Source organism: Solea solea, chromosome 14 (assembly GCF_958295425.1).
Source record: "Solea solea chromosome 14, fSolSol10.1, whole genome shotgun sequence".
NCBI classification, from domain to species: domain Eukaryota; kingdom Metazoa; phylum Chordata; class Actinopteri; order Pleuronectiformes; family Soleidae; genus Solea; species Solea solea.
The window spans coordinates 12,616,189-12,629,436 of NC_081147.1; the positions used below are offsets into that span (position 1 = coordinate 12,616,189).

The following is a 13,248-nucleotide window of genomic DNA, read 5'->3' on the forward strand; positions in this document are numbered from 1 at the left end:
CTGCTGAGTGGGAGGGTCACACAGGCCAGTGTTGTACATATATATCACAGGAAAAAAAACATGTTTTCTTCATCCAAGTCAACAGCAGAGTTATTTTTGCTTTCAACTCACACTGACCAGTCACTTCAAATCAAGACAAGGTAAGAACATTGAGTTTCTACTGAATAACTTTAAAGACAGTTTAAATCCATTTCCTGTTTCTCCAATCCTCATTTGATATTTAATGACGACATAAATATTTCTTTATTATCTGTAATCAGATAATCTAAGATGTTTTTATACACGGGAGTCAACCAATAATTAACAGATGTTAATCAATTCTGTGATCATAAAGCCACACAGCACGTGCAAAGTAGCTGCTTTAAGCATTATTTCTCTGAAATAACCAGGAAGCTCTGCAGATAAGAAGTCTGAGTTTTATGTTTGGTCAAAGGTGCTTTGGCTGCTGATTCTCATTCTCACTCACCTCCTGCCTGCTGAGGTAGATGCCAGGGCGGATTAGTTGAGCTACAATCCCCTTTCGATGGTAGATGAGGAGGCAAAAGCTACCTCTCAAAGCGTGAGTGGGCAGCCTGCTGCATGCATAAGCCATGAAAGCTGCTTTGTCCTCCACTGTTTCATTAACTCACAAGGGCATTAGTGTGGCCGGGTCACACTCTATGCCTTTTTTTAATTCTTTTTTTTTTTTTTTTTTTTTTAAGGAAGCAGAGCAAACGATAACTGTTGTAGTGAGATGTTCACACTTGTGTAGTATGTGAAAAGGGAAATATGTAATTATAGTCAAAAACCTTTCCCTTCCTGTCTCCGTTAAAGCTAAAATGGTAAATGTCATCTGCACTTGTCGTGAATTCTTGAGACAGAAATTCAACATTGACAAAAACAAGTATATAAACTCTTGACCTCTGAGAAAAGCTTCCTTCAATGACAGTAAATTTGGTGTTTTGATAAAAAAAATGAGTGAAAAAAGTGATGTCATACAACACCCTGCAAATATTGGCTAAACATTTTATACACATTTTCAAGCCCTTGATTGTTAGTGAATTTTAATTCACCTAATTTCCCCATTAGACTCTGACTTTTTGTTTGTTTAATTTTGATTTTGTTTACATTCCTATTTATTGTATAATATGTGTATACGTACACTTTTGTAAACTGTGTTTGAAAAGTATGGAATTATCCATAAAGATTGATTAAAAAGCATTTACAGTATGAAGATATTAACATATAGTTTAGTACGGTGTTGTGTGAAAAGCCACAATTCTGCACCGTATTTTCAACGTGTGTAAGAATAATTCTACTATTGAAGGACAATCTTTAAAGGCACAAATGTGTAACTGTATTTTTTCCATTTAGTCCAGAGGGATTATCTCTGACATGATGCTGCTTCAATAAGGTGAGAGCACTTTTCATTGCCAGCAGAGTATTACATTAGAAATGTTCAGAAAAGTCACAGGAAGTAACTGTGTAAGGTTGAGTAAAGTGCAGCCACTGAGCAGGGCGTTGTTTTCTATGTACGGTGGCAATGAAAACTTGCAAGCATCTGCAAAATCATATCAGACAGGTCATAAAGAAGAGCACATATAAAAGAATGATGGGGTTTATAATTATCTCTTAAGTACACGTGAGAGGCAAGAGATTGCACGGAGAAGGTGGGAGAATCTTTTCATTTTAATGAAAAAAATGAATGCAAAAGTTGTCATTTGTGTAAGATTTCTAACAAATTATGCTTCAACAGAACAAGGCATACCTTTTTTCCCAAGTTAAGATTAAATTGTCGAAATTTGGTGTTTGAAGAGCAAATGTTCTGCCAGGGGGCTGACCTGACAATTATTCACTGACATTTGAATAACATGTCACTGATCTGCCCAGATCTGCCTTCTCCACTCCACTCCTCTCCTCTCCCTCAGCTCTACCTTCCACTCACTCCCACTTTCTCAGTAACATCAACGTGCTCTCCCACCTGTCTCTCCGTCCTCTAAGGCACAATTACCACATCTCTCTATCCAGATCCAAACATGCCGTGCGGCTTGGTGAAGTCCTTTCTGGGGAGCCTGTCTCGGAGGAAGCCTCTGGAGCCCGACGGGGAAGAGTCCACATTTAACCGATGCCTGACCACTCTGGATTTAGTGGCCCTGGGTGTGGGCAGCACCCTGGGGGCCGGGGTCTATGTCCTGTCTGGTGAGGTGGCCAGAGACACAGCTGGACCCAGCATCATCATTTCGTTTTTCATCGCCGCTCTGGCCTCTATATTCGCGGGTCTGTGTTATGCAGAGTTTGGATCCCGGGTTCCCAAAACAGGCTCTGCATACCTGTACAGCTATGTGACTGTTGGGGAACTGCTGGCTTTCATCACTGGATGGAATCTGTTACTTTCTTACGTCATAGGTAAGTGTGATACCCAAGTATAATTTATCTAGTACAAAAACATTTTTACTATTCAGTTACTATTTAATTGCAGTATATGAGAATAATAATGAGTTACTGTGTTGAGTCTGAGGAGATTTTCCTTTTGCATTTAAGCTGCTGTGCACAGAAAATAATTATTTATCACCGTCTTAATATTTTTCTCAACTTTGTGATTTACATTCCCAGACAAACAACTGTTTTCCTCTTATGTAACATGTTTTCAATTCACCGGGAAACAATGAAACCTACAAATCATCAACCATCAACATGAGACTCTAAAACACTTAGTGACCTTTCACCAGCTGGTGAGGCAGATTCATAATGGCTTTAACGGTTACTTACAGTGCAGATCTGCGCTTGTTTTGACACATAAGTTTATTGTTTTTTTGTTAATAACTTCCAGAGACCAGATACAATCGGTAAAAGAAACTGGGTCGTAAAGTGTGAAGACAGAAACATGAAAGGAAATATTACCACCAGTGTTACTGTTTATGGCCGCAGTTACAGTTGAATGACGAGTCAAGCTGATAACTTGATTGCACCTTCTCTCTCATTATCTGCTCAGGGACGTCCAGCGTTGCGCTGGCATGGAGCGGGACATTTGATGACCTCATAGGGGGCGTTATATCAACTTACTTAGAAGAAAATGCAGCCATGGGCCTTCCTGGTCTGGCACCTTACCCTGATGTCTTTGCTGCGGCTCTTATCATATTACTGTCAGGTAAAATAAATAAATGCAAAGGTGTATTCATAGTGGTGAAAGTATATATGTATATATATATTTATATATATATATATATATATGTGATACACCTCACTATTTTCTTTTTTCTCTGAAGGTTTGCTGGCCTTTGGAGTGAAAGAGTCAACAACAATAAACAAGATCTTCACAGCAATCAACATCCTGGTGCTGTTGTTTGTGACGATCTCTGGATTCATCAATGGAGACATCGCCAATTGGGAAATCAGCGAAGAGACTCTGATAAAAGCCACAGCAGAATTCAAGTAAGAGCAATGTGTTTTATGACATGCACACGGGGTCCTATGTCTCATGCAAAGACAGAAATATGTAGTATTTCTGTAAATAACCACAAGATAATACTGACTTCCATCAAACAGAAACCTGAGTTCCACTGCCAATGTAACAAGTATGTATGGAGTAGGAGGGTTTTTCCCTTATGGCATCTCTGGGACCTTGGCTGGAGCTGCAACATGTTTCTATGCTTTCGTTGGATTTGACTGCATTGCAACAACAGGTGAGATGACAACTAAGTCTCACTCGCATTAACAAGCTGTTTGATAAATTACGTAGTATCCAGTACAGAGGGAACACACAGACATGTATACTGTAACTTAGTATTGATTCAAGTGGAATGCATGGCCAACTTTGCAGTGTTTTCAGTCCATTGCATGCTCAGTGTTGTGTCTCAGTTTCAAAATCCAACTTTAATAATCTGTTAAAAGCACATAACAACAGGGTTTGACTGAAAAAAGAAGATTAAAACAGTCTAAAACATTTATATAAAAACATGAATCATTTTCAATCATCATGTGACCGGTCAACTGGCAATATAATGCCATAATCTGCTGGCATTTATTTGTTATTGCCACTTATCAGGTACATGTGATAAAACATTTTTTTTTATATCACATCAACATAGATATAAAACTACTCCAAAGGTTTATATACACATACACAGCATCTATTTCACCACAGTCACTAATCAATACTGAGAACTTTGAGGTTGTATCAAGTACAATATCATGTATAAAATCTATTAAAACAATCAAAAAGACATGAAGACAAATAACGAAAACTAAACCAGACAAATGAAGGAGGATGATCATTAAAAGAGTGACTGACCTTGTGTTTATCTCCATAGGTGAGGAGGTGAAGAACCCTCAAAAGTCTGTCCCTATAGGCATTGTGGCCTCACTACTCATCTGTTTCTTGGCCTACTTTGCTGTGTCGGCTGCTCTCACTCTGATGATGCCGTATTACTTGCTTGACGAGAAAAGCCCGCTGCCAGTGGCCTTTGAGTACGTTAACTGGGGTCCGGCCAAATATGTCGTGGCCGTGGGATCACTGTGCGCTCTGTCCACCAGGTAAGAATCTGCTCGTAGCACAGGCAGAGTTTGTGCAATGTGATTAAGGATGCAATTCAAAGGCTGAAATGTACCTTTTAGCCAAAGTAGTATGGATTTTTATAATAGTCTGGCAGTCAGTCAGGCCCCTCAATTTATAACACATTGGGAGTTGAGCCAAACTACTTTACAAAAGCAAAGATTATACCAGAATTTGACGAAAGATAAGACAAATAATACATAACTGCTTCATAACTGAATAAGAATTTGATTAAGATGTACAATATCAATGAAAAGAGAAGATCTAAAGTGTGATTGGAGACTATTCCACAGTTTAGAGGCAGCAGCAGATAAAGCTCTGTCACCTTTGTTTTTTTTTTGAGGGCACTGACAGTAGATGAACTGTGTGTCTCAACAGCTAGTAGATAGGCTGTCTGAAAATCAAAACCATGGAGGATTAAGTAAAAACAAAACAAATGCTACTGACATAAATAATCCACTGACAAATAGATGTGAAGTGATTTATAATGCGATACCTTGCCATCAGTCAGTGTGACAAAAACAGAAAAACAAAGAAAAAAAACTCCTCTGACTTTGTCACCCAAAATGAATATGCGTTACTAACCACTTGCCAAATTTGAACGATTAAAAAGAAGGTGATAAGTGTTTGATGATTAGGTTTCATATCATGACATCGTGATTATTTTACTTTAGTGGGGACCAAAGACAGTGAACATCAGTGCAGAATACTGATGTTCTACAGATGATTAACAGGATTTAAAAGTGGATTTTGAAGGATTGCTTCAGTAACTGCTTCTAATTTGTTGGCAAGCCTATTTTGTATTTGTTATAACTTATTTGTTGTGTGTGACAGTTGTATTATGTCTGTTTGTATTGTTGAAATGTGTGACCATTGTGCAGGCAACATTTTCAGACGTGCCTAAAAAATCCAGAAGACAGAAGACTGGAGAGAAACAGTTTTCAGTCTATACCTCATAATTCTTTTCCCCCCAACATTCTCAGCCCCTATTTTCTAACATATGCAATGTGTGCGTTACACGGTCTTAATGCTGCAGTACTTTGAACCAACTAAATGTGCTCTGCAAAAATATTTACCCAGGCAATCTGCTTCACACCTGGCTGCAACGTGGTGTGCAAAGTCACAAGGAGGTGTGTCTAAGTGCAGTCTATAAATGAAAAGTTTAAAGGGCCAATTCAGAGCATGATATTAATTGTTAACCAACAGCGATGTGTATAATGCTGTGACCCCACACTCTGAAAACTTAAACATGATCAGAAATGTACGTATTTCCTTGGACAAGACTGGTTTTATGAGCGCTTCTGTTGAACTCTATTAATTTTCCTTGTTTTTGTGTGTCAAGCCTGCTGGGTTCCATGTTCCCAATGCCCAGGGTGCTGTTTGCCATGGCCAGAGATGGTTTGCTTTTCCAGTTCCTGAGCAAAGTCACTAGCAAAGGCAGTCCTGCTTTAGCTACAATATCATCTGGAATTGTGGCAGGTACCGATGTTCTAGCTGTTTATCAATCTCTATGCGCATGTGGTGACGTTTATGGACTTGGAGTAACTGTTCTTCTTCCACGTCTTCTCTTCAGCCATCATGGCTATGCTGTTTGACTTGGAGGCCTTGGTGGAAATGATGTCCATCGGCACTCTGTTTGCTTACACACTCGTGGCCATATGCATTCTGATCCTGAGGTACGTGTATCCTCCCGCAGGCTTCACAGAGAATGCTGAGCAAATCTCGCTTTATATTTCACATTTATTTTATTTGCAAACCAGGTACCAGGCTAGTCCATCAGAAGACACAGATCCGCAGAACATAGAATCAAATAAGAAATTTGGTTTCTTGAGGCCTCCATCGTCGCCCACCTCTGCAACTGCAAGAACTGTCACGATCTTGACAGTAATTGCTGGTAAACCCAAGATTATAGAAGCACTTGGTGTTTCTCAGTTTATCATGAATCACCCAAACATATTTTCTTGTCAGATGCATAATTACGTCTGCTTTTCTTTTTCTGAAGTTTTGTGTGTGATTTCACTGTGCGCCCTCCTGGCTCAAGCCATGGACTCTCTGGTCCGTTTGGAAGCGTGGAGTCTGGTGCTTGTTTGCATCCTCGCCCTCATGATACTAGTCATCACTTTCATCATCTGGAGGCACCCGCAGAATCCTACCAAGGCTACGTTTATGGTGTGTGTGTTTTTTTTTTTTTTTTTTAGTTAATTTGAATTTGTATCTGAACAAATCTAATAAAACATGACCCGCATTTTTCGCCCTCTCTTTTCACAGGTGCCTTTACTCCCTGCTCTGCCTATATTGAGTACACTCATCAATGTCTACTTGATGGTGCAGTTAGGCGGAGACACTTGGTTAAGATACGGTATTTGGATGTTAGTGGGTACGTTTATGCTGTTGCTCGAAAAGTTTGCAGGGCTTTTAGCGAGTTAGCTGTTGACCTCTAATAACCCCCTTCTTTTTTCTTTCTGCAGGATTATTAATTTATTTCTGCTACGGGATTCGTTGCAGTGTTCAGAGGAAGCGTCACCACGGCAACCAGATGGGGATTCAAACCATCAGTGACAAAATAGACTCCAAGCAGTCGATCAAAACATACATCATTACAGAAGAGAAATTCTGAGCTTGTTTGGAGCTGAGAGAGTCTCAGTGTGAGTCCCTGTGTATCTACACTCGAAGTGCAGATGGACAAACTTGATGGAGTTTGTAAATTATACTAATATTGTTGTCCCCATCATGTTTGGACTCAATAACATTAAAGGAGGAAAGAACAGGAACATTTTGTAAAGTTGTGTGTAGGAATCATTAAAGATTTGTGAGCACACATTGAAAAAAGTATTGCTTCCTGTATATTTCTAATACCATTATTAATCACATGTTCTTGTATGTGTGTCCAGTATCAGTGTCAGAGCCATGACCTGGTGCCTCAGAAATCCTGCACCCATGTTAAAGCTCAAATTGTTTTTTAACCTCTGAATAACACGTTTACACTTTTTTTTATATATCACTTGTATGTTGTGAGGAGGCATTTCAATTTCACACCAATTTCTATCATGACTGTAAATAAAAAAAAAGTGTTTTTACACATAAATTGAATGTCAATATGGAAACCTGTCTGTTAGATATGTGTTTCTTTCCATTTTTATTTACTATGTACTGTTTCAAAGTGTAAATATGAAAATGTATCATTTTCTAATTTGATGTAAATGTTTTCTTCAATTAAAAAATATTAATATTTTCCTCCAAACAACTGCAACCTGGAGTTCTTTTTCTAAAGGGCACATTGAAGAAAGTACTGTTCCGCTTGAAATCTCGGACCTTCCACTGCAGTTAAATAATGTCATGACGCACAGCAGAACATCAGACAACACCTCAAACTTCTATTTCTCTTACTGTTTGAAAACGTGTCATTTGCTGGGTCTGCAATCTGCATGTTTCTGCACTGAGGAAACCAGAGAGCCCACACACACACACACACACGGGGAGAACATGCAAGCTCCATGCAGAAAGGCCCTTGTTCCGGCCAGGTTCCAAAGCTGGGTCTTCTTGCTGCAAAGGCAAGAGTGCTAACCACTACACTAACCACGTGGCCCACATTTCTGCATTAAACGTCTAAAAAAACAACAAGACCAAACTGAGTTTACTTTCCAACACTCATTAAGTCTTGATTTACACTCACGTTAACGATAGTTAACAATTTAGTCATCTGTTAATGGCATCATTAGAGTGTTGCCTAGAGTGTATTTTCTATCATTTGTGTGCATTTGTCACTACGATGACTCATTGCTGTTTGCTGCACATGCTGCTGCCAAATCTGTTTTAGTAAAGCTCAAATGTACAATTTGGGGGAAAACCTGATCGCAATAAGAGTGTAGAGACTCCCTCCTCCCAACTCCCAAGAAACCACCAGCAACGTACTAAACAAGGCATTTTAAAGGTTTATTAAAAACAAGTACGATGCAGCTCATCTCACACTCACATGCGGACACTTACACACACGACCCCACGACGACCGTGACAGACAACAAGACAAGATTCTTTTGTTGTTGATGCATATAGTGTGTTTAAGCTTTTAATCTCTTCAGCATCCAGTTCAACGAAGTCCATCAGTGAAACAGCACGACGATTTAAGAAATAAAAGCTCAGTCTAACAAGATAAGTTGATTTTTCTACATACAAAGCCTGTGTTTTCCGTAGAAAGACAATTAGTATGTTTATTGGGCGCCAAATGCTTTTAAAACCCTTCCCACTGCCCCTGTCTGGGCTGCGTGGTGTGTACTCATGTACCTCACACACCTCCAGTCTAGCAGCTAAGTAAACAGGCCGTGCTTTTCCACATGGAGGTGCCTCTGTCTCCATACTCTCATTGGTCCAGTGAGGCTTGAAAGCCTCCATTGAGCCAGTAAGGAGGAATTTGAGGTGCTAATGCTTATGCTCGGGAGGAGGAATTTTGTGTGATTCTAGTAAACAGCTGACCGCTCACTTTGCAGCTCGGCCCTCCTCCTCCTCCTCCTCTTTTCCCTCTCCTCTCTTTCCTTCAGTCATTTTGTTTTTAGTGTGCTGAACTGCATGAACTAACACAGCACCACACCGATAATCCACTGATCAATCATGGCTTTGGTGAAACTGTTTGGGTCAAAGAGGAAGCTGGTGCTGACCACTCTTCTCATCTGTGCTGCAATCTTCGAGTTAGGTAAGCCTGTGTTCCTGTAGATCAAAGAAAGGTCATTTCTGTTGTCTTAATGCATGATGTGCCGATGACCGTAGAAGCTACAGCCCCACTTCACACGTCATCTGCATCTGTGAACTGTGTTGATGCCTCATGTGCTCTTTATCTGTGGTAGCTCACTGTCAAAAAGACGCTCAGAAACCAAGGAAGCCCAAGTTGAGTAAACCCAAAGCAGAGAAGTCAACAAACAGAGGGTCCACGTCTGTAACAGCCAAACCCAAGAGCAAAGTGTCACCTGCAGCTCAACAACAGACCGTCCTCACACAGGTAATTCATCTGGTCCACAAAAGGAACATTAAACAGTGGAGGAAAATGCATTTTTCTTTGCACTTGGATGTAAAATAATATGATTTTGTATCACACATGAAGGTTCTAAACAGGAAGTTTAAGAAAGTGGGAGAAACTATCAGCGTGCCGACAGGAGACACTCTGGAGCTGAGGTGCAGGGGCAAACCTGTGCAGTGGAGTGTCCCCTCATACCTAGAGGAGGAGGATGAAGGGAGGCTCAGGTAATGAAAAACACTTTTTTAATTCAAAGATCAAATCTGCTTAAGTTAACTTTTTTCACTTTTGTCTCTGCAGGACGGTCCAACATGAGCGATACGGCGCTCTGACATTAGTCAACACAACAGGTGCAGACACAGGAGAGTACACCTGTTACCCAATGTACTGTGAGGACACGGACTGCCGGAAGGTGTACGACAAAGCTATCACAGTCTTCATCTTCTTCCCTGGTACATTTTATTGATGCTTACGCACACACTTTCCAGAAGTGCAAGCCTCTGCTTTCCCTGCCATCTTGATTAGCAGCGTTTTACGTCCACATGATAGCTTATCATCAATCTTCCGTATCTTCTTGCTCTTCCAACCAGACCCACAGGAGCTGTTTGTCCCGTCATCCGACTATTATGAAGTGATTCAACTGAGGAGCAACTGGCCGACAGTCCTCCCCTGCCAGGTGACCACACCTGAGGCCAAAGTATCTCTACACCGAGAGTTTCCACCCACAGAGGTGGCGGTGGATGGGACAGAGATCTCCTTTAATGTGAAGAAGGGCTTCACCATCCATCGACCTCGGCCTTATCACGCTGGATCCTTGTACTGTGTAGCCAGTCTAGGCAACCTGAGGCTGAGCTCCACCAAGTACATGCTCATCTATGTCAACTGTGAGTCATCCCGATTCCCAATCGCACTTTATTTGCTAATTTGTTTAATCTATCCCAGGATGCGTTAGAGAGAGAGAGAGAGATGTGAAATACAAGGAACAGGAAGTCAAACTAACACATGTACTGTAACTCATCACAATCTGACCGATTCCTTAGTAATTCAAACACTTGTTGGTTCTAGCTTTTCATACGTGACGATTTGCCACGTTTTTCTATTGTTGTTCTTTCATCAGTCAACATTTAAACAATTAATTAACAATAATTAAATTTGACCTTGTAACAAATGGAGGACTCCTCCACTTACAGTGACCTTCACATACCAGAAGGGATGTCGTTCTTCTTCGTTTGTGTAGAAAGCTTCAACTTCAAAAGCGGAAACACATGCTCTGGCTAGTTTGTCCATTCAGGCTGCTGTAGAAACATGTCGGCACAAGATGGCAGGCAACGTAAAGAAAGGGCCCTTGCCATAAGCGCATATAAAGTTATATATATGTGATAGACACGACAGTTTTGCTTAATGTTCACTTCAATAGACACCATTTTATACTGTATTTGTGTTTAACTACTATTTAAAGTACATCAGCTGGATCAGGATTTGCGACAGTCAGATAATTAGAATATTGTTCTTGTCAGCATGTACCTGTTTTTGAGGACTTGGTAGTGTAGTACAACTTTAACATGAAGACAACCCTGAGAATGTGTAAAACCACTGAAGGTAAATATAAACCATGGGTCAGATATGGTGTGTACGGTGGGTCTTTGTCACTATTAATGCGCTTCTTTTTGTGTGACTTCACACTAACGTTGACTCACTGACATTTGCCACCAGACCCCATGGCTCCTCCGGCTCCAGTCATCCAGGCCTCAGCGAGTTCAATGGTTGTGGGAGAGAACCTGCGTGTCAGCTGCAGCGTGGTGGGAGAACAGGATGTAGCGGTCGAGTTCACCTGGGAATATCCCGGACAGGAGGTCAGACACTCACACTGACGGATTGAAACAACTACCTTTAATAAATCTAATACTGTACAATAATTTGTACATTTACGTAAATTAGTGTTCATAGGTCATTTGTTATTCTGTACACATGAGTATTAAGTCATTAAAAGCACATTCATTAGCTGTTATTGAGAAAGGTAAGTGAAGGATCTGTGCAGCTGGTGTGTACATCCTACATCTGTGGAGCTAACGTTGTTCTTTTAACTTGTTCATCATTACTTAAGAGACATACAACCTCTGGACTGCAAAGCATCCAGGCCTTATGACTTATTAATATGTAATCTGCAGACTGCATGCTTTAAGAGTAAACAGGAAACTCTTCTGACACCTGTGCTGGTTGCAGATTGGGAGGCCTCCATACACACAGGAGAGCATCGTTCCAGTGGCTGGAGGATCAGCACGACAGCAGTCTCAGTCTGTTCTCCTCGTGGATGAGGTGAGGGACGTGGACCAGGGAACGTACACCTGCACCGCTCAGAACCTGCAAGGAGTCAAATCAGTATCCACCACTGTTAAAGTGCTGCCCAAAGCAAAACCTAAGAAACCATGAGAACCACACACACACACACACACACACACACCAGTAAAGCTTAATAAAACGAAATGGGAGTGAGAGAGTAAAGTGAGGCAACACTGCAGTATCTTCCTTCAGGTATTTTTATCACCCACTGTCATCACAACAGGAGACATATACAGTATGTCCCTCATAAAGTATGCTGGAACTTGAGCTGAATGTATATGGTACATTAAATTTACTGCATGTCATAACCAAATCATTATCAAGTGTTACATGTTGTAAATATGCTGCATGTTATTTTCTAGTTGTTTGTTATTGTATATTGTTTTACCAAAGACAAAAATAAACTGATGATGACAATGACCTGATATGTCACAGAATGTGATCGGCATGGTATGTAATACATTCCTTAATATTTTGTTGTACTGGGTACTAATCATGCAATACTAACAGTGAATAAATGAAAAGCATACACGTTATTGAATTGCTTCATTGCAGAATTATTCTTGTTACAATGTAAAGTCATGTAGTTCATTCAATTAAATGCAAAGATCTTATTCTGTAATAAAATGCAGATCTATCTGGGGGAAAATCATTGAAACTTTAAAGATAACAGATAGTTTCTGTAATTTTCTCTGCTGTTAGTACTTTGTAGTTCAGTGTGCTCAGACTGACAGTGAGTGTTGTACATTACTGAAGTACAAAATTCAAGTATCTGTATTTTACTTTGTTATTTCAATCAGAAACTTTTCTACATTTCCTCTCACTATCGTTGTTACGAAGAAGAAGAGTTGATAATGGTCTGTATTTGTAAAGTCTTGATGAGCTGCTTTACAATGACAGTATTACCATTCACACATCTTTCATACCCATTCCCACGCTGCAACATGGGGTTAAGTGTTTCTTGCTCAAGGACACATATAGACAAGCAGAGTCAGGACTTTTGATACTTAAGTACGGTAAATGTCATATACTTTAATACTTTTGCTGAAGTAACAATATAAAAAGTGACTTCAACTTCTACCAAAGTCATTTTCTAGTAAGATACTTTTACTCAAGTATCCCTTTAAGATACTTTAGACAAGACTGAGTGCATTGTCTTGTATTGTATGAGACTTGTTGCCAGTGTTGTGGATGAATGAGCTGATGTGAGACATGTATGACTGTGGGAAGAGTCTTGAAAAACTATTGACCAAACTGGAAACAAAGAAGTGACTATTTGTGTGGGGGCCCTTGGCTGGAAAATAATAATAATGTAAGACTCTCTCCTCTAGATGGCGCTGTCCCGCTTTACAAATCATGCCGGTCAAGTTAT

General features: G+C 40.2%; 2 protein-coding genes across 4 annotated transcripts; both read left to right on the plus strand.

Moving 5' to 3' along the window:
- The first annotated feature begins 80 nt into the window (after window positions 1-80).
- LOC131472484 (cationic amino acid transporter 2-like) lies at window positions 81-7,361 on the plus strand. 3 transcript variants are annotated; one of them, XM_058649741.1, is made up of 13 exons: window positions 81-140; window positions 1,354-1,393; window positions 2,008-2,385; window positions 2,972-3,127; window positions 3,246-3,411; window positions 3,526-3,662; window positions 4,290-4,512; window positions 5,874-6,010; window positions 6,105-6,207; window positions 6,292-6,425; window positions 6,534-6,700; window positions 6,800-6,908; window positions 7,000-7,361. In XM_058649741.1, the coding sequence occupies exons 3-13, from the start codon at window positions 2,016-2,018 to the stop codon at window positions 7,146-7,148; spliced, it is 1,851 nt and encodes a 616-aa protein (XP_058505724.1). In that variant the 5' UTR covers window positions 81-140; window positions 1,354-1,393; window positions 2,008-2,015; the 3' UTR covers window positions 7,149-7,361. The 3 variants fall into 3 exon arrangements, with proteins under 3 accessions (XP_058505724.1, XP_058505726.1, XP_058505725.1); XM_058649743.1 differs by lacking the exon at window positions 1,354-1,393 and having other exon boundaries at window positions 125-140; XM_058649742.1 differs by lacking the exons at window positions 81-140; window positions 1,354-1,393 and adding an exon at window positions 1,553-1,649.
- A 1,626-nt stretch (window positions 7,362-8,987) lies between these two features.
- Window positions 8,988-12,427, plus strand: LOC131472485 (platelet-derived growth factor receptor-like protein). The gene is made up of 7 exons (XM_058649744.1): window positions 8,988-9,218; window positions 9,370-9,521; window positions 9,624-9,763; window positions 9,837-9,988; window positions 10,127-10,420; window positions 11,250-11,389; window positions 11,760-12,427. Exons 1-7 carry the CDS (start codon window positions 9,137-9,139, stop codon window positions 11,964-11,966), a joined length of 1,167 nt encoding a protein of 388 aa, XP_058505727.1. The 5' UTR covers window positions 8,988-9,136; the 3' UTR covers window positions 11,967-12,427.
- The last annotated feature ends 821 nt before the right edge of the window (window positions 12,428-13,248 follow it).

Bases quoted from the DNA above. Each gene is read 5' to 3' on its own strand.
- LOC131472484 (XM_058649741.1), top strand. From the start codon at position 2,016: ATGCCGTGCGGCTTGGTGAAGTCCTTTCTGGGGAGCCTGTCTCGGAGG. The intron at 3,412-3,525 runs GTAAGAGCAATG...TCCATCAAACAG, and splicing joins AAAGCCACAGCAGAATTCAA to AAACCTGAGTTCCACTGCCA. The intron at 6,011-6,104 runs GTACCGATGTTC...TCTTCTCTTCAG, and splicing joins ATCATCTGGAATTGTGGCAG to CCATCATGGCTATGCTGTTT.
- LOC131472485 (XM_058649744.1), top strand. From the start codon at position 9,137: ATGGCTTTGGTGAAACTGTTTGGGTCAAAGAGGAAGCTGGTGCTGACC. The intron at 9,522-9,623 runs GTAATTCATCTG...TCACACATGAAG, and splicing joins AACAGACCGTCCTCACACAG to GTTCTAAACAGGAAGTTTAA. The intron at 9,764-9,836 runs GTAATGAAAAAC...TTGTCTCTGCAG, and splicing joins GAGGATGAAGGGAGGCTCAG to GACGGTCCAACATGAGCGAT.